Consider the following 22,458-nt stretch of genomic DNA (forward strand, 5'->3'; position numbering starts at 1 on the left):
CGACCTCAGGTATCTTCGCAATGGGCACGATAATGCCGCCCACATCCGAGGACTGTTAGGCCAAACCGATGGAACTAAAGGATACCATGTTAAGTGAAATAAGCCAGACGCAGAAAGACAAGTACCACGTGTTCTCCCGCACGTGTGGAAGCTAAAACTACTCTGAGTGCCGAAGAGTTTGTGAGGGGCGGGGGAGTTGAGGGAATGTGGATAATGGGTTAATGGGTGTAAACCCAGAGTGAGTGAAGGGAGAGTTTGAGTGTTACGCAGCCCAGTGGGAAGCTATAGTTCACGATGACCTGATGCTTGCTGTGTGAAGAAACACAAGAGGCTCCTGCCTCCAATAATAAAGTCAAAGATGGGGAGTGTTGGCTGCTGTGGCCATGTGTGTGTGATTTTTAATTATTTATATAAGGTGAACACATTTCATGTCCTTCATCTATACAGACTCAGGAGCACAGGGATACTTCCACCCTACCCTCCCTCCACCCTCCTTTTTTAAATTAATTTATTTCTTTGAAAGGTGGAGTTACATAGAGCAGAGAGAGGGAGAGAGGGGGAGGGGGAGGGGGGAGGGGGAGAGAGGGGGAGAGAGAGAGAGAGAGAGAGAGAGAGGTCTTCCATCTGCTGGTTCGCCCCCCAGATGGCTGCAACGGTGGGAGCTGCCCTGATCCAAAGCCAGGAGCCAGGAGCTTCTTCCAGGTCTCCCAGTGGGTGCAGGAGCCCAAGGACTTGGGCCGTCTTCTGCTTCCCCAGGCCACAGCAGAGAGCTGGATTGGAGTGGAGCAGCCAGGACTCGTATGAACAGGCGTCCCTATGGGATGCTGGCATTGCAGGCACGGCTTCACCCGCTGTGCCACAGCGCCGGCCCCTCCTTCCTTTCTTATGTTTTCTTTTCATTTTTTCGCTGACAAACTTTATTTTATAATCATAAACTGAACCCTCCACTAAGTGAAGAATTCCACAAATGGAAGAAAAAGCACTGTTCCTGAACAGTGAGACAAGAACTGTAAACAAGTGAACCTCAGTGTCCATTCCGCTCGCATGCATCACCGTCTCGTGCTCCGTTAGTTACCACAGATCAGGGAAAACAGGATCCTTGCCTTATGGGGGCCTGGCGTATTTCACTAAGCAGAATACACATTTACATACCATACACACGTACATATAGTAAAAGGTGACAATGGCAAGTGTAAATATGTATGACTGTTAATGAAAATTTTTTGCCAGTTCAATGCCGATACTCTAGCCTTCATGGGAACGTGGCTACTAAGAGTATTGCTCTGGTATTCCTCAGCTGAGAAACAAGAGAGAAAAGCAGATCAGATCTCCCACGAAAGGCCCCTAGCAGTAGGGCTGCCACCTCATTAGCATTCAATCAGCATTAGAAAAGGTGGTGGGGCCAAGGTCGCACAGGTTCCACCCTGAGGATAACCTAAGGTGCTAAGACACCTCCCAGCTCTGAATTCTGCCCCTGTGACCCCCAGGGCCATGCAAGAAAAGTCTGGGAGTTCTGATGTGGGACGCTCCTTTCTGAAGGGCTGCTCTACAAATTGCAAAGATGAAGGGACTCATTTGCCCTGCGATGAGCCCTCACTGGTGGCAGGTTGCAGGAGATCCTGAGGTTTGAACTCTATATAGTACATTGTGATGCATGTGGTGCTATGGAGGAGTGTGTTAGTAACACCGTGGAGACACCCAGCCGCCTGGGTTCCCAACAATGCCTGGAGGAAGATCTTTCACACCTGGGACCCAACACCCACCCACACCTGTCCCGCATCACCGCGGAGTGGTGACCACCAATGGGGAGGCAGCGCTTCCGCGGCCAATCAGAGGGCAGGCGCGGACTCTTCCCGAGGCCTCCACAGCTGGCCCCTGATGAAGACCGGCCAGGAGGACCAGGCGCCGGGCTGGGTGAGGATGCTCGCTTCTCCTTTTCTGGGTTCCGTGGTTGGGCAGGGTCTGGGGAGCCTAAAGGCGGCGGCAGGAGGGTTCCGGGACCCGGTCTTGCGGCTGCCCTGTCGAGGACACGCTGGAGAGGCCACCGGGATTTGCATGCGGACCACCCACCCCGCGCTCCCGCCGTGAAACCTGCGCTTGCGGCACTGAATCCGTGAGCAGAGGTCACTCCTGCAGGAGGGACCCGGGCTCCTGAGCTTTTCTTTATTTTGAGAGGCAGAGTTAGAGAGAGAGAGAGGTCTTCCATCCTCTGGTTCACTCAAATGGCTGCAAAGGCCAGAGCTGGGCCAGGCCAAAGCCAGGAGCCAGGAGCTTCTTCCAGGTCTCCCACACAGGTGCAGGGCCCAAGGACTTGGGCCATCTTCCAGTGCTTTCCCAGGCCACAGCCGAGAGCTGGATCAGAAGTGGAGCAGCCGGGACTCGAACTGGCGCCCTTATGGGATGCCAGCCTTGAGCTCTTTGTAGTTTTACGTATTGAAATATTTTACAGATATAAAAGCAAAACTTACAAGATTTAGCTGGAGACATAGAGAATGGAGGGCCTTGGGTGTTGGAGAACTAAGGAGAAGTCATGAAAATACCTGGCATCCTAGGTTTGTTTTCAGACCTGGTGCATCTCTGGGGTCTGGCTGTGATTTATGCAACCTGGCGAGATGGGTAAAAAGCAAATCTGTGGCAATGAGAGGTTACAAAAGGAGAAGGCAAATGGAGGGAGTTAAGTTTGAAACTCAAGGCCATAATGATTTCACTGATTGATTGGCTTGCTATAAAGTAATCTTTGCGCCCCAGAACTTCGAGGGCGTCCTGATTCTGTGCTCAGGGTGAGGGGCCTCTGCTTCGTATGAGCATGGCATGAGGCCGGTGGTGGCAGGACTGTAGATGACGACACCACGGGCCTGAAGTCTGGCTGCTAAGAGTCAGGTGCTGGTGTCTGTGAGGCTGTCGCCCGCTTCTGGGCCCTGCAGCCTGGCGGATGGGGCCGATGAGATGGGCAGCCTGAGAGACGGGTGCCTTCAGGGAAGGCTTCAGCTGGAGCAGGACGGAGAGAGGAAGGCTTGCAGAAGCTAGGACACCTGAGGCTTTTTCGGATTGTGGCCAAACACGACTCCGAATCGGCCGTGTTAACCACTTCTAAGGCCCACGGTCAGTTCGCGTTGCTGTGCGGTCACCACCGCCATCCACTTCCATTCCAGGTGCGTGCGCTCTCCCGAACACCACGAAGCAGTGACACCTGGCTCCCCCGCGCCAGGTCTGCTGTTGGCTGTCTGTGGGTTGGTTGTTCTAAGGGAAATCATACATTTGTCTTCCCGTGCGTCTGTCACTCCACCCGGCATCATGTTTTCAGAGTTCGTCCAGGAGAGGCGTATGTCGGGGTTTCGATACCTATCTCGTGGTCAGATAGCCCACACTCCATTGACCCCTCCGTCCCCAGTGCGCATTCGGGCTGCTGCAGTTCACAGCGTAGCTCCGTTCTGTGACCCGTGAAGTTTCGTTGAGGATGGTAGATTCTTTTCCCAAGACCTCAGCTGTTGGGGGAGAGCAGATAAGGGGACAAAACTGACTGAAACAGTTGGGGAAGGCTGTTGGTGCAGTAGAACACGCACGTTGTGGGATGCTTGGGTTACAGGCACGCACAAAGTGCACACCGGCCCCAGGCCGTCAGCCCCACTCATCAGGTAGCCACGGTGAGCCTGCAGTATGGGGGAGAGGGCAGCAGTGTCCGGAGCCCTCCTTACTCCTGCTGATGGGGAGCTCGGTGGCCCACGAAGGGCATCTACTAGGGTGAACGAGACTCTCCCTGGTCTCAGGAGGGCTGATCTCTGACCAGGCGGGAGTCCCCGTGGATCCACTCAACATTGAGTCTGTGGTCCAGTGAGTGTATCAGACAGCTGACCCATGGCTTAACTGTTGCCTTATCGTTCATCAGATTTTTGCCTTTGAAATATTCAAGCCCTGCAGTGGTCATTTGTGCGTGCAAACCTCTGGAGATGTATGCACCTGCCACCTGGGAAGGACTGCCAGGAAGTAAATCGAAGGGCTGAGAAAGGCTTCTGTTTTCATGGTTTGCCAGCTCTCCCTCTGTGAACTTGGTTCTACCACCGCGTTAACACTATTTCTCCATCTATTGTAATGGAAACGATATCTTCCACATATTGTATATTCAAACATGGAAAAGTGAGTTCCTAAAACTTTTTCATATATTTAACAGCCAGCTAAATTCCTTTATTCAAGGCTGTCCATTTCTAAATAAGTGAGTTTTCTTACGTGAATTATATTAAAATGTACATGAGAAATGTTTACTGATTTACCCTTTGAGTTCATAATTGTGCTTTATTGTGATAATGTGACTTCCTATTCCTTTATAGTGTTGCAATTATCCACTGAAGCAATGATTTTGGACTTAGAATGCCTGTTTCCCTGGTAACTTTGTGCCTAACAGCGTCAAGGATAGAAAATGCCCCATGTGTGTTCAAGTGAGATGGACAGACTTGATTTGGCGTTAAACTGCTTTACCTTTACAGAACACAAGTGTGTGTTTCGTATGCACACTGGGAACTCTTTTTTCATTAACCAAATGGTATGTCACTTTTTCCACTTTTCCTGTAGTAAAATACACATAACATAAAAACTTACCGTGTTTACCGGTTTAAGTGTACCGTCCAGTAGCATTAAATATCTTACTGCGAAACGATCGCGACCATTCATCTCCAGAATGCCTCTCACCTGGTAAAAGCCAAACTCTGCACCCAGTAAAGCAATTACTCCCATTCCTCCCTCCCTCCAGCCTCTGGAAACCATTCCACTTTGTGCTTCGAGAATTTCTTTCCAAACACAAAGTAAGCAGGGTGGATATGCTAACAGCACACAGTGTGGAATTGCAGACAAAGATCAGAAAATAAGAATGGCTTAATATGTGAGGAGTGTAATTCGGGGAAGACATTAATAAATGTCTACGTACCAAATTCTGTGGTGTCTACACTTTATAAACCATAGTAAAACTCATGTTCTCTCCCCATTGGAGAGAACATGTGGTCTTGCCTTTCTGTGGCTCATCTCATTTAGCACGAAGGCCTCCATTTTCCCGATTTTGTTGCAAATGCCAAATTTTCATTCTTTTTTATGACTAAAACTGCACTGTGCACACGGACCACTTTTTCCTACCCATTCACCCGCTGATGGGCATCTAGGTTAATGCAGCATCGTTGCTACTGATGGGGTGTATCATGATTATCGAGTAGCAAGCAATGAACCATCCTTGCATTCCTGGCATGAGTCCTGCTTGGTCATGGTGAGCCATCTTTAACAGTGCTGTTGGATTCAACTCATTAGCACGTGGTTGAGGATTTTTGCATCCATCTTCATCAGAGATACAGTCTTACAGCTCTTTCTGTTGTTGCATTGATTTTTGGCGTCAAGGTAATGCTGGCCTCATAGAATGAGTTTGGAAGAATTCCCTCTTCTGTTTTTTTAGAGTAGTTTAAGAGGAATTGGTGTTAATTCTTTAAATGTTGGTTAGTATTGGGGCTGATGCTGTGGCTCAGTGGGTTAACGCCCTGGCCTGAAGCTCCAGCATCCCATATGGCCACCGGTTTGAGACCTGGCTGCTCCACTTCTGATCCCACTCTCTGCAGTGGCCTGGGAAAGCAGTAGAAATTGCCCAAGTCCTTGGGCCCCTGCACCCATGTGGGAGACCTGGAAGAAGCTCCTGGCTTTGGATCGGCTCAGCTCCGGCTGTTGTGGCCAATTTGGGAGTGAACCAGCAGATGGGAGACCTCTTTCTCTCTGCTTCTCTTCTCTCTGTGTAACTGACTTTTGAATAAATAAAATCTTAATTATTAATAAGTCTTTGGTAGTATTGAGCAGTGAAGCCATCTGGTCCTGGGCTTTGTTCTGATGGGAGACTTTCCATTGTGGATTCAATATTATTATTTGGATCAGTTTAAGTGGTATTATTCGTAATTCATTCTTGGTCAGGGATGTGTGTCCAAGAATTGGCCCATTTCCTCTGGGTTATCAAATTTGTTGCCATATAGTTGTGCATAGTAAGCTCTAACAATCCTTTTTAGTTCTGTAATGTCGGTTGCCATCTCTGCAAAGTTTTCATCTCTGATGTTATGTATTTTTAAAACATTTATTTGAAGGCCGGCGCCGTGGCTCAATAGGCTAATCCTCCACCTTGCGGCGCCGGCACACCGGGTTCTAGTCCCGGTCGGGGCGCTGGATTCTGTCCCGGTTGCCCCTCTTCCAGGCCAGCTCTCTGCTGTGGCCAGGGAGTGCAGTGGAGGATGGCCCAGGTGCTTGGGCCCTGCACCCCATGGGAGACCAGGAAAAGCACCTGGATCCTGGCTCCTGCCATCGGATCAGCACGGTGCGCCGGCTGCAGCGGCGGCCATTGGAGGGTGAACCAACGGCAAAGGAAGACCTTTCTCTCTCTGTCTCTCTCTCTCACTGTCCACTCTGCCTGTCAAAAATAAAAAAAAAAAATTTATTTGAAAGGCAGAGTGAGAGAAAGATCTTCCATCTAGGGGGCTGGCCCCGTGGTGTAGTAGGTTAATCCTCTGCCTGCAGTGCCAGCATCCCATATGGGTGCTGGTTCGAGACCCGGCTGCTCCACTTCTGATCCAGCTCTCTGCTGTGGCCTGGGAAAGCAGTAGAAGATGGCCCATGTCCTTGGGCCCCTGCACCCATCTGGGAGACCTGGAAGAAGCTCCTGGCTTCCGGTCCGTGTAGCTCTGGCCATTGCGGCCATCTGAGTGAACCAACGAAAGGAAGACCTTTCTCTCTGTCTCTCCATCTCACTGTCCGTAACTCTACCTCTCAAATAATCTGTTAAAAAAAAATTTCCATCTTCTGGGTCACTGCCCAGTTACCCATGACTGCCAGGGCTCCACCCAGTTCTCCCACGTGGGTGACAGGGACTCAAGTCATCAAGCCACCACCTGAGACCTCAGCGAGGTGCTGGGCCAGAAGCAGAGCATCCGGGATTCCAGCTGGGCCTCCAGTATGGGGCACAGACATCGTGTGTGGCGGCTTAGCACGCTGTGAACAGGCACGGCTCATGCACTTGTACTTGAAGCTCACCTTTCCTTAGTCTACGTGTTTTAATTTGTCTTCAAAGAACATGCTCCATGTTTCATTGATTTTTTTTTTTTTCATCTTTGTTTTAGCTTCCATGTCATTTGTGTTCTGAATTCTCTTGGCTTCTGCTCAGGCTCTTTTTGGTTCTTGTTCTTCCAGTTCCTTGAGATGCACCAACAGTGCCTGCTTGTTGGTGCAGGCATTGATCGCTGTAAGCTTCCCTCTTACTGTTCCTTTTGCTGTGTCCCATAGGTTTTGGTACATTGCGTCTCCATTGTCATTGGTTTCAAGATTTTTTTTTCAGTTTCTTCTTTGGTTTCTTCCTTGGTCCATTGTTTGTTCAGGAGTAAGTTGCTTAATTTTCATATACTTATGTAGTTGCCACAGTTTTCGCTACTGCACTGTGATCAGAAAATACACTTAATAAGATTTAGTCTTTAAGTTTGATGCTTGTTCTGTGTCCCAGTGTTTACTCTCCCCTGGAGTGTTTCATGTGCTGTTGAGAATAGTGTATATTCCACAACTGTTGGATGAATGGTTACATCCAGTTATTCTAGGGTGCAATTTAGCTCTGCTGTTTGTGGATTGGATGATGTCAGGTTCTGAAAATGGGTGTTAAATTTCTCTTTATTGAAGTCTCTCCCCCTTTAGGTCTGATATTTGCTGTATGTGTTTCAGTGTTAGGATATTGGGTGCATGTATTAGCAATTGTTTTGCCCTTTTGCTGGGCTGAACCCTTAATCAGTATACAGTGACCTTGCTTGTCTCCTCTTGTTGCTTTTGATGTAAAATCTGTGTCATCTGATAGAAGTGGGCTACTTCTGTTTTCTTAAGTCCCATTTACGTGGAGTATCCTGTCTCACGCTTTCATTTAAGTCCGTGTGTGTCCTTAGGTGAAAAATTTCTTCTCAGCAGCATGGTTGGGTTTTGATTCTTCATTCGGTAACTGTAGTTTAATTAGAGAATTACTCCGTTTGTAGTTACTGGCAGGTACACTCTCGCTACTGCTGCTTTGATACCTGTGTTTTTACTGTGGTTCTTTAAAATCTTTTGTGCTTAAGGGATTTTCTTTAATGGTGTACTTTGATTCCTTGTTTTTTGGTAAATCTGATAAAGGTATTTGCTGTGTGATAACCATCATGCTTGCAAAAAAAGTTTTGGCTATAAGAAATTTTGAAATAACAGCATTGATTATAAAGATAAAAAGATAAATGCTAATAAAGAACTCTATACTTGTGTTGCTGTGGATTCGATTCTGGGAGGAGGAGTGTGGTGGGGGCAAGAGGCGCAGAGTCACCACACAGACCCCGGGAGTCAGGTGAAAGCAGGCCTGAGGCGAGCAGCCTGCAGACTCGTTTGTTTCAGTTGCTACAGCAGCTTATATAGCCAAGACAGCCAATCCGGTCAAGGGGCGGTCTATGCCCCAACCAATCACAGCCTGTTGCCAGGCAGGCTCCATTGCCAGGTGGGGTTTCAAAGCCATCCAATCACAGCCTGTTGCCAGGCAGGCTCTGTTGCCAGGTGGGATTCAAAGCCATCCAATCACAGCCTGTTGCCAGGCAGGCTCCGTTGCCAGGTGGGATTCAAAGCCATTCCTGAGTAGCTGATGCTCGCTTGCCAGTGGCCATCTTGGCATGGCCTTCTCATTCCACCACATTTCCCAATGGGAACGGGAGGCATGATTCTTGGCCATACCATTGTTGACCCTGTTTCCATGCAGTCTCTGTACACAGCTGTGCCTGTCTTAGGTTGTCCTCCAGGAGATCTTACCCATCATTGACTAACCAGCGCTCAAAACGGGAGACCACAGGAGTGCTTGCTCAGATGGGGGTAGGAATGAGGAATAATGGCCATCAGGAATGGCATGACCGCACACAGGCTGTGGGCCATTAGAGTGGCTGACCAGAGCTAGTGGGGTATAAAACAGTAACAGGTATAGCTATGGGCAGTTTCTCAGGGTAGGATGACAGGGCAGGTGCGTCTGCTAACAAGGTGGACTCTGTCTTGTTCAGCTGGTTCTGGTTGGCTGTCAGTTGCAGGCTTGATGTTTCTGGCTGGTACCCAAACGGGCTGTCCCACATTCCCTGGAAAGACACAGCATTTCCTCGGCCCTTGGTTAGCAGAGGGTGTGGTCCCCTCCATGCTCCTGTCAGGGGTCTTTCCACCTAACAACAGGGGCCGGGATCTGGGATGGAAAGCATCCCCAGTGTTTATAAGCTGGGCTGATCCCTTGGGAATCAAAAGTAAGAAAATTGATAGTGAAAAGGACCTCAGTCTAAGCAAGCTGTGGGTCTGAGGGCATATGATTGTTTTTCTGTCTTTGTAAGAGATCTTTAATCGTCCTATGAGTTCTTTCAATGATTGCCTGTCCCTGTGGGTTCTATGGGATACCTGTGGCAGGCTGTATGTTCCAGGATTTCAGGAAGGAATTAAATTCCTGTGATGTATATGCTGGCCTGTTATCAGTCTTTATTGTCCAGGGGACACCAAGGACCAGCATGGCTGACTTAACCACCTTTATCACATTACTAGCCTTTTCTCTGGATTGGGCTGTTGCAAATACAGCCTTTGAATAAGTATCTACCACCACATGGACAAACTTAAGTTTACCAAAGGCATTAATGTGGGTGATGTCCACTTGCCATTGTTGGGCACCAAAAAGTATGTTGTGCCCAGATCGTTAGATCCCCGCAGAGACCCCCAGAGAGTCGATCACACCGAACTGCAAAAGCAAGGTTTATTTGGGAGTACAAGCCGCAACAGGGACCCCATCCAACCAACCGGCACCACAGAGGAAGGAGTGAGGCCCCGGTCTTTGTTAGGGAGAGTTTTTAAAGGAAAAAAGGGCTACATCAGCAGGAAAAAAGAATTACATACAGCATGGAAGCTTTGGGTGCAGGGAGTCACAGGGGGGCTCACAGCATGGGAGCTCTGGGCACAGGGAGTCACGGGGGGGCTCACAGCACGGGAGCTCTGGGTACAGGGAGTTACAGCGGGGCTCACAGCACAGGATCTCTGGGCACCGGGAGTTACTTTGTTCAGCAATCTCTACTGTGCTGTCCTTGGTCTGCCGAGCTAGCTGTCCCTGGTAAGCTTTGATGTCTCTGGAATGCCTGAATGCCTGCTTTTACGAGAACCCAGGTCTGCTATGGGAAACGGAGGCTGCTTTTTTTTATTGTTTAAAAATGGAGTCACTTTGGTTCTTCACCATAGCTTATTAGGAGCAAGGCCTTGCAGGTTCAACTCCTGCCTGTTGCAGTGGGCCTAACGGGGCGAGGAGTGTGCAATTCTTGCAAGAGTGCACTAGGTGTTTGCACTGGCTCATTGTTAGCTCTGGGAAAAGCAGTCTTGCTGACACATGAAATTTTTGGTGTAGAATACGGGCTTGTTCTAGGTGTCCAATGGAAGCCGTATTGCAGGAGATAAGACGATCAACCTCTCTGTTGCCTTGGCAAATAAAGCCAGGTAACCCAGTATGTGATCTTACATGTGAGATATACCATGGGTGTTTTCTGTTCTCAGTTAGCTCTTTAAGTGTTGTGAACATCTGGTCAGTTGGCTTATTGGTCGGGTTAAAGACTGCAAAAGGGATCGTCTTTGCTACCTGTACTGAATATTTGCTGTCTGAAAATATTTACCGGCCCATCCTGGTTAAGGAGTAGAACCTTGACTGTTGCCCTTATTTCTCTAAACTGTGCTGATCCCCCGTGGGGTTCTACATAGATCTTATCACTGCTCCAATCAGTGACTTGTTGGCATCCGTAAACACACACGGTGCCATGGTTGATTAGCAGGGAAAGCATATTTTGGATAGGCTATTTCTCAGGTTTGTAACATCTGGAGTAGCCTGTCCACTGGCAGGTTATTGTCAACCTGTCCTGGGAAATTTGTCATTGAAGTTTGAAAGAGCGTGCTAGTCTGCATCAAGGTCGACAGTTCTAATTGTGATAGTGGCAGGACCACTATATCTGGCTCTGTGTTAAATATCTTATTGGCATAATATCTTAACAAAGTAGATGCCATCCTTATGATGGGACTTAAATTAACTATTTTACAACACTCACTCCAGGCTATGCACCCAAAAAAGTGGTCCATGTTGTTGTCACATAACTCCTAAGGGGGCCTTGAGGGTAGAATATGGTTATGGCAAATAGAGGCACATGAGGGTCATATCTAAAGGTTTTTAAATTTGACAACTGGGTGTTGATCTTTTCTATAGTGGATTTGGCTGCAGGTGTCGATGTGATTTTTGAAGAAGGGCTGTTCCCCTTAGTAAACAGAATAGTGGTCTAAGCTCTGCAGGTGTTAGGGGAAGGAAGGGCTTCAGCCAACTGATTAGGCCACATAGTTGCTGAAGTTCATTAAGTGAGTATTTATGCTTGACTTTCAGGTTTGGGCCCATTGAAGATATATGGGAGGAGATTTGATAACCCAAGAATTGAAAGGGAAGAAAATGTTGTACCTTTTCTGTGGCAATAGACAAACCCAGGAATTGTAAATTTCTTACTGTCTCACTTAGGCCTTCCGAGTGCCGCATTCTTATGAGCAAGTAAGATATCATCCATATAGTGTATGACCAAGCACTGATCTTTAAGTGTGCTGGTCGCATGGGAAACGTATCTTTGGCAAATGGCTGGGCTATTTTTCCTGCCTTGTGGGATACTGTCCACTGGAATCTTTTTTCAGGGAGCTGGAAATTGGGCCCCCAGACTGTAAAGGCAAAGTAAGCCTTATCCTGCTCTGTGATGGGAATGGAAAAGAAGCAATCTTTGATATCAATGGTAACTACGTGGTATCCATTAGGAATGGCCCCTGGATGGGGAATGCCAGCCTGGAATGTTCCCATCTTTTTTTATGATTTTGTTGATGGCTCTCAAGTCCTGTAGAAGCCTATATTTTCCCTGTTTCTCTGGTATCACAAAAATGGGTGTGTTGTGAGGGCTAGTGGAGGGCTCTATGTGTCCCTTTTCCAATTGTTCCTGCACCAACTCTCTAAGGATGCCAAGTTTGGGTTGTAACATTGGCCACTGCTCTACCCAGATGTTTCCTGTGTTTTCCCACTCAATGGGGATTGGGCCTGGCTTCTGTATGAGGTGAGCAGTGGCCCCTAGAATTGGGGGTGAATCTTACTCGTAGGCTCTCCATTAAAGCTGCTGGCTTGTGGAGATTTGTGATCCGTAGTAAAGACCGCTTGCATTTGTGAGAGCACATCTCTCCCCCATAAGGTCAGGGAAACCTCAGCAATTAGTGGAAAGATGGTTCCTGTATCTCCATTGTCATCTCACCATGTTACAGGCGTGATGACCTGATCAGCCAATTATAATCCTCTGGCCCGGGTGCTGTCTTCCAATATTGCATTTTTCTTGCCTCCCTAGCTTTTTTTTTTTTTTAATTTTTTGACAGGCAGAGTGGACAGTGAGAGAGAAAGGTCTTCCTTTTTCCGTTGGTTCACACACACACACACCCCCGCAATGGCTGCTGCGGCCAGCGCACTGCGCTGATCCAAAGCCAGGAGCCAGGTGCTTCTCCTGGTCTCTCTTGCGGGTGCAGAGCCCAAGCACTTGGGCCATCCTCCACTGCACTCCCAGGCCACAGCAGAGAGCTGGCCTGGAAGAGGAGCAACCAGGACAGAACCCGGCACCCTGACCGGGACTAGAACCCGGGGTGCCAGTGCCGCAGGCAGAGGATTAGCCTATTGAGCCGCGGCGCTGGTGCATCCCTAGCTTTTAAGACAGTGGCATCTACTCCTGTATCAGTTAAACCCACAGAGGCAATGTCATCTAAATATAGGGTCAATTTCAGCCTCAGATTGAAGATAGGCATCGACCAGTTAATGGTGGTGGGACTCCCTCTTACTTGCTGGGCTGAGGGCCGCCCCACTGGGAGTTTAAAGGTTTGGTCTTGCAATCTTTTGCCCAATGAAAGCCTTTTTTACATCTGGGACACAGCGTTTTGGGCTTGCCCCGTCTGTCAGCGTTTGGGCAGTTTCGCCATAGGTGTCCCGTTTCCTGGCATCCCCAACAAACTGGAGGGTCATTAGACTTCTTTGTGTTCAGTTTGTTAATGGCTGCAGTCAGGGCCTGTATGGGTGTATCAGCAGGGTTTACCTCCTTTGTGGCTACTATCCATTCAGAAATGTCTTCATTACGGACTGGGGCGATTGCTGCTTTTGCCTCTTTGGTAGCACCTTCCCAAGCTAATTGTTTGACCAAATTGTCTTGATCAGGGCCAGGCAGAAGTCTTTTCTCTACTGCCTCCAAGAGTCTGGCAAGGAAATCGGGGAACTATTTGCCTGGGCCTCAAACTAGGTTTCTAAAGAGCTGACTATAATCAGGAGGATTTATATTTAAGGCTTTAAGTGCCAAATCTCTGACCTGATCAAAGTAGGCAACTACTCCAATGTGGGCCTGTTCTTGAGGATATATGTAAGTGCCATGGCTTGTAAGCATATCAAAGGTTACTGCTATTCCACAGGCAGCATTAGTCCTCACCATGGTTTCAGCCTCTTTCTCATAGGAGGCTTTCCACTGTAAGAACTGTGGTCTCAACAAACACACTTTGAGCAGTGTAACCCAGTCAAAATGAGTCTGAAGGGTTGCTGCCCATTGTGTGAGCACTTGTTCAAAGTAGGGAGAGTCGGGGCCCGACCCTTGAAGCCTTTTTTTTAGCATAGTAAGGTCATTTATGGGCATTGGAATCCAGGGCCTGAATTCTGCATCCGCTCCTATATTAACAGCAAAGGTGTGGGTGGGATGGGGTCTAGTGGCTGCCATGAGAGCCTGGGGTGCCTGTGAACCGCCACAAATGTGGGGATCCTCACTGGGTGCGGATGGGATGACCTCGCATGGGTTATTGCCTTGAGGTCATCTAAGTTCATCCCACAGGTATTTGGAGGTGGCTAACCAGGCATTGCTGCGCTGTCTGCTGTCATGTCATTTTCACTGTCGGAGTTCTCTCTCCCTAAGTCATCAACTGTTGTCTGTGAGGCAGGGACCTGGAGTGTCAGGCTCTTATCACTCACAGATTGACTGCTCAGTAATCTGCGTGCACTTCTGAGAGGGGGGTATCTTTCCCATGTTTGAGCACTTAAGAGCGGCATGCCACACCAACTCTAGCCAAAGGAAAGACACGCACAGCACTGCTGCCGTAAGAAAGCAAATTCCTAGCACCTCAGTGGCTGATGGCATTCTGCAAGGGTTCCCTACGTTAGACGGACAGATGGTGGTGTATCAGATCGTAAGCATGTCCTGAGCTTAGTGGGGGACTTCCCTGACTCGTTAGGTCAAGGCCATATGCCTACACGGTGTCTCCAGAGCATCACCTCTCTCGAGTGAGGGAAGATGACTTGGTTCAGAATTATGGGATGATCAGTCCCTTATGTGAATTCACCAGGCAAACCAAAAGTAAAAGGAGGAGCCAAGACGTGGCATTAGGTTTCTGGGTGGTGTGTGCCTAACCTGGGGTCACTTAGACCGAGGACAAGGAAAGGGGCATAGGAGGGGGTTCTGTGCTCGCCCTCACAGAACCAAACAGCACACAAAATATCGAGGGGCCTACTTGCCGAAATCCGGGGGGGACCTTGCCGAGTATGACATGCTGTCCTTCTCTGTCATGTTGGTGCCAGATGTTGAGGTGGATTCGTTCCTGAGAGTAGGAGCGTGGTGGGGGCAAGAGGCACGGAGTTGCCACACAGACCCCGGGAGTCGGGTGAAAGCAGGCCAGAGGCGAGCAGCCCGCAGACTCGTTTATTTCAGTTGGTATAGCAGCTTATATAGCCAAGGCAGCCAATCCAGTCAAAGGGCAGTCTATGCCCTAACGAATCACAGCCTGTTGCCAGGCGGGCTCCAAAGCCATCCAGTCACAGCCTGTTGCCAGGTAGATTTCGAAGCCATTCCTGAGTAACTGACACTTGCCAGTGGCCATCTTGTTCCGTTGCTCCCCACATTTTTGAATTTTGGTGGTTGTACTTTACCTCCTTCTGTGTCACCTGTTTCAACATTGTACCAGTGAGTTGACTGCCTCATTAGCATCACTTTTAGTTTCAAGAACTCTTTAGACTGCAGTGATGAATTCTCTCAGCTTTTTTGGTGAATGTCCACTCTCCCTCATGCCTGAAGGATGCATTGGCTGGGTGTACTGTTCATGGCTGGCATTGTTTTTGCTTCATGACTTGCGAGTCTCGTCCCAGTCCTTCGGGAATGTGAGGGTTCTGCTGAGCAGTCTGCCGTCACATGAATTGGGACCCCTTCATGAGTTATTTGTGTCTCTGCTCTTGTAGCTTTGAAAATCCTCTTCACCCTTACACTTGGAAGTTTGACTATAGTATTTCCTGGAGTAGAAATCACTGGGTTGAATGACTTCTGAACTTTGATCTCCTGCATATGGATAATCGACTGTTTCTCTAGGTTTGGGAAGTTTTCTGTCATCTTTGTGCTTTCTGCTCCTTTGGCATTCTTATTTTAAAAGACTTACCTAGTTGAAAGTCAGAGTTACACAGAGAGAGGTCTTCCATCCACTGGTTCACTCCCCGAATGGCTGCAACAGCTGGAGCTGCACTGATCAGGAGCCAGGAGGCCCAAGGACTTGGACCACCTTCTTCTTTCCCAGGCCATGGCAGAGAGCTGGATGGGAAGTGGAGCAGCCGGGATTAGAACCAGTGCCCATATGGGATGCCAGCACTGCAGTTGGTGGCTTTACCCACTTTGCTACAGCACCGGCCCCCACCTTTGGCATTCTTAAGACTCACTTGATTGCCCAATAACTGAGATGTTTTCTTTCCATGCTGTTCCAAATGCCCCAAAGATTTTCTTCATTCCTCCTAATTCTGTTTTCTCCTCCAACTGTATATTTTAGAATAGCCTGTCTTGGACTCACTGTTTTGTTGGCTGTATCCTATTGATAATTTCTGCTTCATTTGTATTATGCTTAGGATGCTTTCCAGTGAAGCATTTCTCTGTATTTTGTTTAATTACTTCCATCTCTGTCATTTATTAGAACATTAAATAGTATCTCAGGGTTTTTCTTGAAGTTTACTGAGTTTCCTTAAAGCAGCTAGTTGGAAAAGTCACCTGAGCGTTTGGTCACTTCAGCTCCCGGAAGCCGGTTTCCGGCTCCTACTTTGCTCCTCAGACGAGGACCCACTGACCTGAAGTCTTCGCTGCTTCTTGGTGCATGATGTCACCTGAACACGATGAGTCACAGTGATCTGGCTCTGCTCTGGGCTGTCCTGCTCTGAGCTCACGGACACTTCAGCAATTTCAGCACTGGACAGCGCCCAAGTCACACTTTCTCCCAGGCCTTGTGTGAATTTTTTTTTTAAACCAAACTCAAGCCTGCAGTTGTGGTATTCAGAATGAACTGGAAGAGTGCCTACAAAGGGGCCATCCACGCCTACGAGCTTCTTTCGCAGATGTCGTAGGCTGTTTCTTTGTGCTGTTCCACAAATGCCATGGGACTAGATCATGCCTTGAATCCACAGACCACCAAGACAGGTAGAGCCTGGGGGTTTGATGGAATTCCACCATGCCAAGGTCTGTCTGCTGCCAAGGTGGGCTCACTGCCCAGTGCCACGTCTACCAGCCACTGGTGACACTGGCTGGGGTATGAGACTGAGCAGCTGGGACCACAGATACCCACGTGGCAGCAAGACAGTTCCAGAGGCTCTGACTGAAGACACGGAGCTGGTGTAAGGGCTACTGGGATTTGCTCTATATTGGGGTACACAAACTTGGCCCTGAGTCTCAGAATAGCCCTGTGTTTCCTTGCTGTCGACCCAAGGCTGTGGGAGAGGTGGTAGAGGCAGGTACCCTCGGCTGCGTGGCTGTGGGCCAGGCAGGTTGCATCTGTCACACCAAGTCAAGTCCGTCTCATCAAGATGCAGTGCCTGATACTGTGGTGAATCCAGAGAGGATATCTGCAGGTACTTGCTGGGAACAGAAACCTTGATCTACCCAGCATTGGGCACCTGAGTCCTAAGACACAAGCCCGTGACCTTGGCCATCTGCTCACTGTGGGAGGGCAACAATAAAGCCAGCTGCTGGCCACCTAGCCTGGCTCCAGGCTGGGTCACACCTGAGTCCCATAGTCACCGAGCCCCAGAATGGTCCAGGAAAAGTGTAAAATAGTGTAGGACACACCTCCCACAGGGGTGTAACTCTCTGCCTGACCAGGTCTAGAGGCTTAGTCCAAGCACTAACCCTGTGGTAGAAGCCTCTAGGCTTTATCAGGTGCTGGATCTCAAGATGAAAATCCAAGCTCTGAGTTCCAAGGCATGATCCCGACTCCCACCCCGGCCTCTCTGCGTGGCTGGAGCTTGGAGCTCGGGGCCAGCGGCTGGGGGAGGGGTGGTGCTGACTTTTTGACTGCCGCTGTCTTCAGTGTAGCTTGACTCATTCTCAGGCGCTAGGATCTCACCTGGCTTCATAGCTCTTGTGACTTCATGAATGAATGAAGTGGTGTCCCGTGGGGAGCTGGTCATCAGTGTGTCACTTTGCCACCATCTTGGTTCCCTGCTGATGTGAGACGTGAAATAGTTCTTTCCCCCTCTCCCCTACGGTCTTTCTGGAGCCTGAGTGGAATGGACGTGGGAGTTTCTGGAGCTGTTAATAGGTAGATAGTTCATCTTTTCCATCCTTTATGCATGACGACCTCCCCCGCCCATGCAGCTGTGTGGGAGAACCTCGGCACCTTCCCTGGCCGCCTCCTTCCTACTCAGGACCACTGCACTGCATGTCCTTGGAGGGTCTCTTCCTGCTTGCTTCTTAAAATTCAAAACTATTTTCTATCACAATTTTGCTTCTACCTCTGATTCTCAAATTTTCATGTAACTTCGGGTTTTATTTTCAAAAACTGTATTTATACAAAGAACAGATTATACGTATTCCATATGTGATAAGCACATGATACTTCTACCCTCTTGCCTTCCTCTTTTTAATTTTTACAGTAACATACTTTTGATTTATTTCATAGTCACAGGCTTATTTCTCCATTAAATACAGAAGTCAACAAGTAGTAAGTAGAAAGACCACTGTTCCACAGGAATATAGACGAGGGCTACAAACAATCAAATCTCAAGATGTCAATTTTACTCAAATACTACTTCTTTGTACTCTATACTAGGTACCACAAATTAAAAATTATTTTGGGGTCTGGCTTACCTCACTAGGCATAGTGGTCCCCAGTTTCATCAACTATCTTGGAGAAGATATCTCATTCTTTTCTATGCCTGAGTAGTATTATATTGCATATATATATATATATATCACATTTTCTTTATCCAGTCATCAGCTGATGGACATCTGTTGATTCTGAATCTTAGCTGTTGTGAATTGAGCTGCTGTAAACATAGGGGTACAGATAATTCTTCCATGTGCTCATTTTCTTTGGTTAAATTACCAGGCTTGGGATGGCTGGGTCATCTGGTAGATCAGATCTATCTTCAAATTTCTGAGGAATCTCCATACTGTCTTCCACAATGGCTGTACCACTTTACATTCCCACCAATGGTGTATTAGGTTACCTTTTCCCCCACATCCTCACCAGCATTAATTGGTTTTTGATTTCTGTATAATAGACATTCTAACTGGGGTAAAGTGATACATCACTGTAGATTTAAGATTTATTTATTTGAAAGGACTGGCGCCGTGGCTCAATAGGCTAATCCTCCACCTTGCGGCACCAGTACACCGGGTTCTAGTCCCAGTCGGGGCTCCAGATTCTGTCCTGGTTGCCCCTCTTCCAGGCCAGCTCTCTGCTGTGGTCCGGGAAGGCAGTGGAGGATGGCCCAAGTGCTTGAGCCCTGCACCCCATGGGAGACCAGGAGAAGCACCTGGCTCCTGCCTTCGGATAAGCGCGGTGCGCGGGCCGCAGTGCGCCAGCCGTGGTGGCCATTGGAGGGTGAACCAACGGCAAAAGGAAGACCTTTCTCTTTGTCCACTCTGCCTGTCAAAGAGTTAGAGAGGAGAGGCAAACAGAGAGAGAGAGGTCTTCAAGCCAATGGTTCACTCCCCAGTTGGCCACAGCGGTCAGAGCTGTGCCAATCCAAAGCAGAAAGCCAGGAGCTTCTTCTGGGTCTCCCACACAGGTGCAGGCACGCAAGGACTTGGGTCATCTTCTACTGCTATCCCAGGCCATAGCAGAGAGCTAGATTGGAAGTGGAACAGCCAGGACTCAAACCAGTGCCCATGTGGGATGCCGGCACTGCAGATGGTGTCTTTACCCACTAAGCCACAGTGCTGGCCTGTTATTGCAGTTTTTATTTGTGTTTTCCTAATGGCTAGTAATCCTGGGCATCTTATGAGTCTGTTTGCCATTTGCATTTCATCCTTCGAAAAATGCCTGTTCATATCCATAGCCCATTTCTTAACTGGATTGTTGTTGGGGTCTTAAGCCTGAGGCTGCCCCCTGACCATCAGGGGGCAGTACAAGCACTCCCCAACAAGGCGAACGGGAAAGGTAAGGTCGACGGGTCAAGCACACCACAGCAAGCACCCGTGAGTTCTGTCAAAGCAGGAACTACTTTATTGAGGAAGTGCACAGGCTTATAAAGCTTACGAAAGACATGCGTAGTAGGGGAGCCAATCAGCGAAAAGGTCACGCAGGCACGGGGGGACCAGGGACCACGCACAGGGCGGGCCATCTTTTTTTTTTTTTTTTTTTTTTTTTTTTTTTTACAGAGTGGACAGAGAGAGAGGTCTTCCTTTTGCCGTAGTTCACCCTCCAATGGCCACCGCAGCCAGTGCACTGCGGCCGGCGCACTGCACTGATCCGATGGCAGGAGCCAGGTGCTTCCCCTGGTCTCCTATGGGGTGCAGGGCCCAAGCACCTGGGCCATCCTCCACTGCACTCCCGGGCCATAGCAGAGAGCTGGCCTGGAAGAGGGGCAACCAGGACAGAATCCGGTGCCCCGACCAGGACTAGAACCCTGTGTGCTGGTGCCACTAGGTGGAGGATTAGCCTTTTGAGCCGCGGCGCCAGCACAGGGCCATCTTAAGTGAGCTATAGGGATCATGCACTGTCCACATGTCCGGAACTAAATTGGACCTATCCCTGCAGGTGGTCCAATCTCACGTGGTGTAACCACAGCAGCCACAGACACCCCCCCCCCAAACATCCGCCAGGCGCCATGCTGTTAGGGACTATTTTAGGCAATGCCCAGTAGGTTGTTTTCTTGTTGAATTTCTTGAGCTCCTGTATATTCTGGATAATAATCCTTTCAGGTGTATAGTTTACAAATATATTCTCCCATTCTGTCATTGCCTCTGAGTATTTCCTTTGCTGTGCAGAAGCTTTTTAGCTTGATGGAATCCCAATTGTCTATTTTGACTTTTTTTTTTAAAGATTTATTTATTTGAAAGAGTAACACAGAAGAGGCAGAGAGGTCTTCTCTCCACAGGTTCACTCCCCAGTTGGCTGCAAAGGCTGGAGCTGCACCGATCCAGGAGCTTCCTCTGGGTCTTCCCATGCAGGTGCAGGGCCCAAGGACTTGGGCCATTTTCCACTGCTTTCCCAGGCCATAGCAGAGAACTAGTTCAGAAGTGGAGCAGCTGGGACTCAAACTGGTGCCAACGTGGGATGCTGCCATTGCAGGCGGCAGCTTTACCTGCTACACCACAGCACTGGCCCCATCTATTTTGACTTTGACTACCTGTTCTGTGTTCTTATCCAAGAATTCTTTGCCTATTCCAATGTATTGCAGTGTTTCCTCTGTTTTCCTCTAGTAGCTTTATGGTGTCAGGTCTTAGATTTAGATCCCTGATCCATTGTGAGTTGACATTTGCATAAGGAGTAAGGTAGGGAGGGCTCTTGTTTCATACTTCTGCATGCGGAGATCCAATTGTCCCAACATCTGTTGAAGAGACTCCTTTCTCCAGGGAGTGAGTTTAGCTCACTTGTCAATAATAACTTGCTTGTTGATGTTTGGATTAATTATTGGGGTTTTTAATCTGTTGCATTGGTTCAAATGTCTATATTTGTGCCAGTAATAAGTTGTTATGATTACATCTGCCATATGATGTCTTAATCTAGTAATGTGATACCTCCAGCTTCATTGTTATTGTTTTAAAGTGCTTTAGCTATTTAGGGTCTTTGGTGTTTCCATATGAACTCTAGGGTAGTTTTTTCTAGATATGAGGAATGTCATTGGTGTCTTGATTGGTATTGCATTGAACCTGTAAATTGCTTTGGGCAGTGTGGACATTTTGATAACATTCTTACCTATAAACATGGGATATTTTTCCATTCTTTACCTTCTATTTCTTTCATTAATGTTTTTCAGTTTTAATTGCTGAGATTTTTTGTGTCCTTGGTTAATTTATCCCAAGGAATTTAATTTTTGGTAGCTATTCAGAGTTGGATTGATTGTAGAAGTTTTCTCAGCTGTGGCATTGTCCTGTATATACAAAAGCCGTTGATTTTTATGTGTGGATTAGATACCCTGCAACTTTTTGACAAATCTCATGCATTCCAGTAGTCTTTGTGGAATCTCTCGAGGTGTGTGTGTGTGATATATAATTCATGTCATCTGCAAGCAGGGGAAATTTGACCTCCTCCTCTGCAATTTGTATCCCTTTGACTTCTTTTTCTTGCCTAGTGGCTCTGGCTAAAACTTCCAGAAATATATTTAATAGTAATGGTGAAAATGGGAGTTCTTGTCTTGTTCTGGGTCTTAATGGAAATTTTTCCAAAATTTTCCCCTTTCAATATGATGCTGGCTGTGGAGTTGTCATATTGCCTTGATTGTGTTGCGAAATGTTCTTCTATACCCAATTTGCCTAAGGATTTTTAATGATGAAAGGAATTTGCATTTTTATCAAATGCTTTTTCTGCATTTATTGATCATATGGATTTTATTCTCCAATTTATTGTGCTGTATCACATTTATTGACTTGTATATATTGAACCAACCCTGCACAGCAAGGATAAATCCCACTTGGTCCTGGTTTCTGATGTGTTTGTTGGATTCGATTAACTAGTGTTTTTGTTGGGTTTTTCATCAATGTTCCTCAGGGATATTGGTCTCCAGTTCTGATTCTTTGTATCTTTTTCTGGTTTGGGAATTCAGGTGATACTGGCCTCATAAAAGGAGTTTGGGAGGATTCTCTCTAATGAAATTGTTTTTGAATAGTTTTAGAAGGATGGGGACTAGTTGATATTGAAAAATTTGGTAGAATTCAACATTGAAGTCATCCAGTCCTGGGTTTTTCTTTGTTGGCATGGTCTTTATTATTGACGCAACCTCCATCTTGGTTATTGATCTGTTTAGGTTTTCTGTGTCTTTGTGTCTCAATTTTGGTAAGTTGTATGTGTCCAGAACCTATCCATTTCTTGTAGATTTTCCAATTTGTTGGCATATAGCTACTTATAGTAATTCTTGATCTCTTTTCTGTGGTATCTGTTGTAACATGTCCTTTCCATCTCTTT

The 22,458-nt window shown here is 47.8% G+C and overlaps 1 protein-coding gene across 3 annotated transcripts in view; it reads left to right on the forward strand.

The window, feature by feature from the left end:
- Positions 1 to 1,762: 1,762 nt before the first annotated feature.
- The window catches only part of NLRP9 (NLR family pyrin domain containing 9), a 72,276-nt gene continuing 51,580 nt past the window's right edge, over positions 1,763 to 22,458 (forward strand). For 2 of the 3 annotated variants that reach the window (XM_089319711.1, XM_089319713.1), the window contains exon 1: positions 1,763 to 1,914. Coding sequence is in view for 1 of the 3 variants with exons in the window: in XM_089319712.1 (XP_089175838.1) it covers positions 1,803 to 1,914 (112 nt within the window). In the remaining 2 variants the exon portion in view is untranslated. The remainder of the gene's footprint in view (positions 1,915 to 22,458) is intronic. The other variant, XM_089319712.1, reaches the window with a different exon arrangement.

This window comes from Oryctolagus cuniculus, chromosome 18 (assembly GCF_051225735.1).
Source record: "Oryctolagus cuniculus isolate XC-2025 breed Fujian yellow rabbit chromosome 18, ASM5122573v1, whole genome shotgun sequence".
Classification (NCBI taxonomy): Eukaryota; Metazoa; Chordata; class Mammalia; order Lagomorpha; family Leporidae; genus Oryctolagus; species Oryctolagus cuniculus.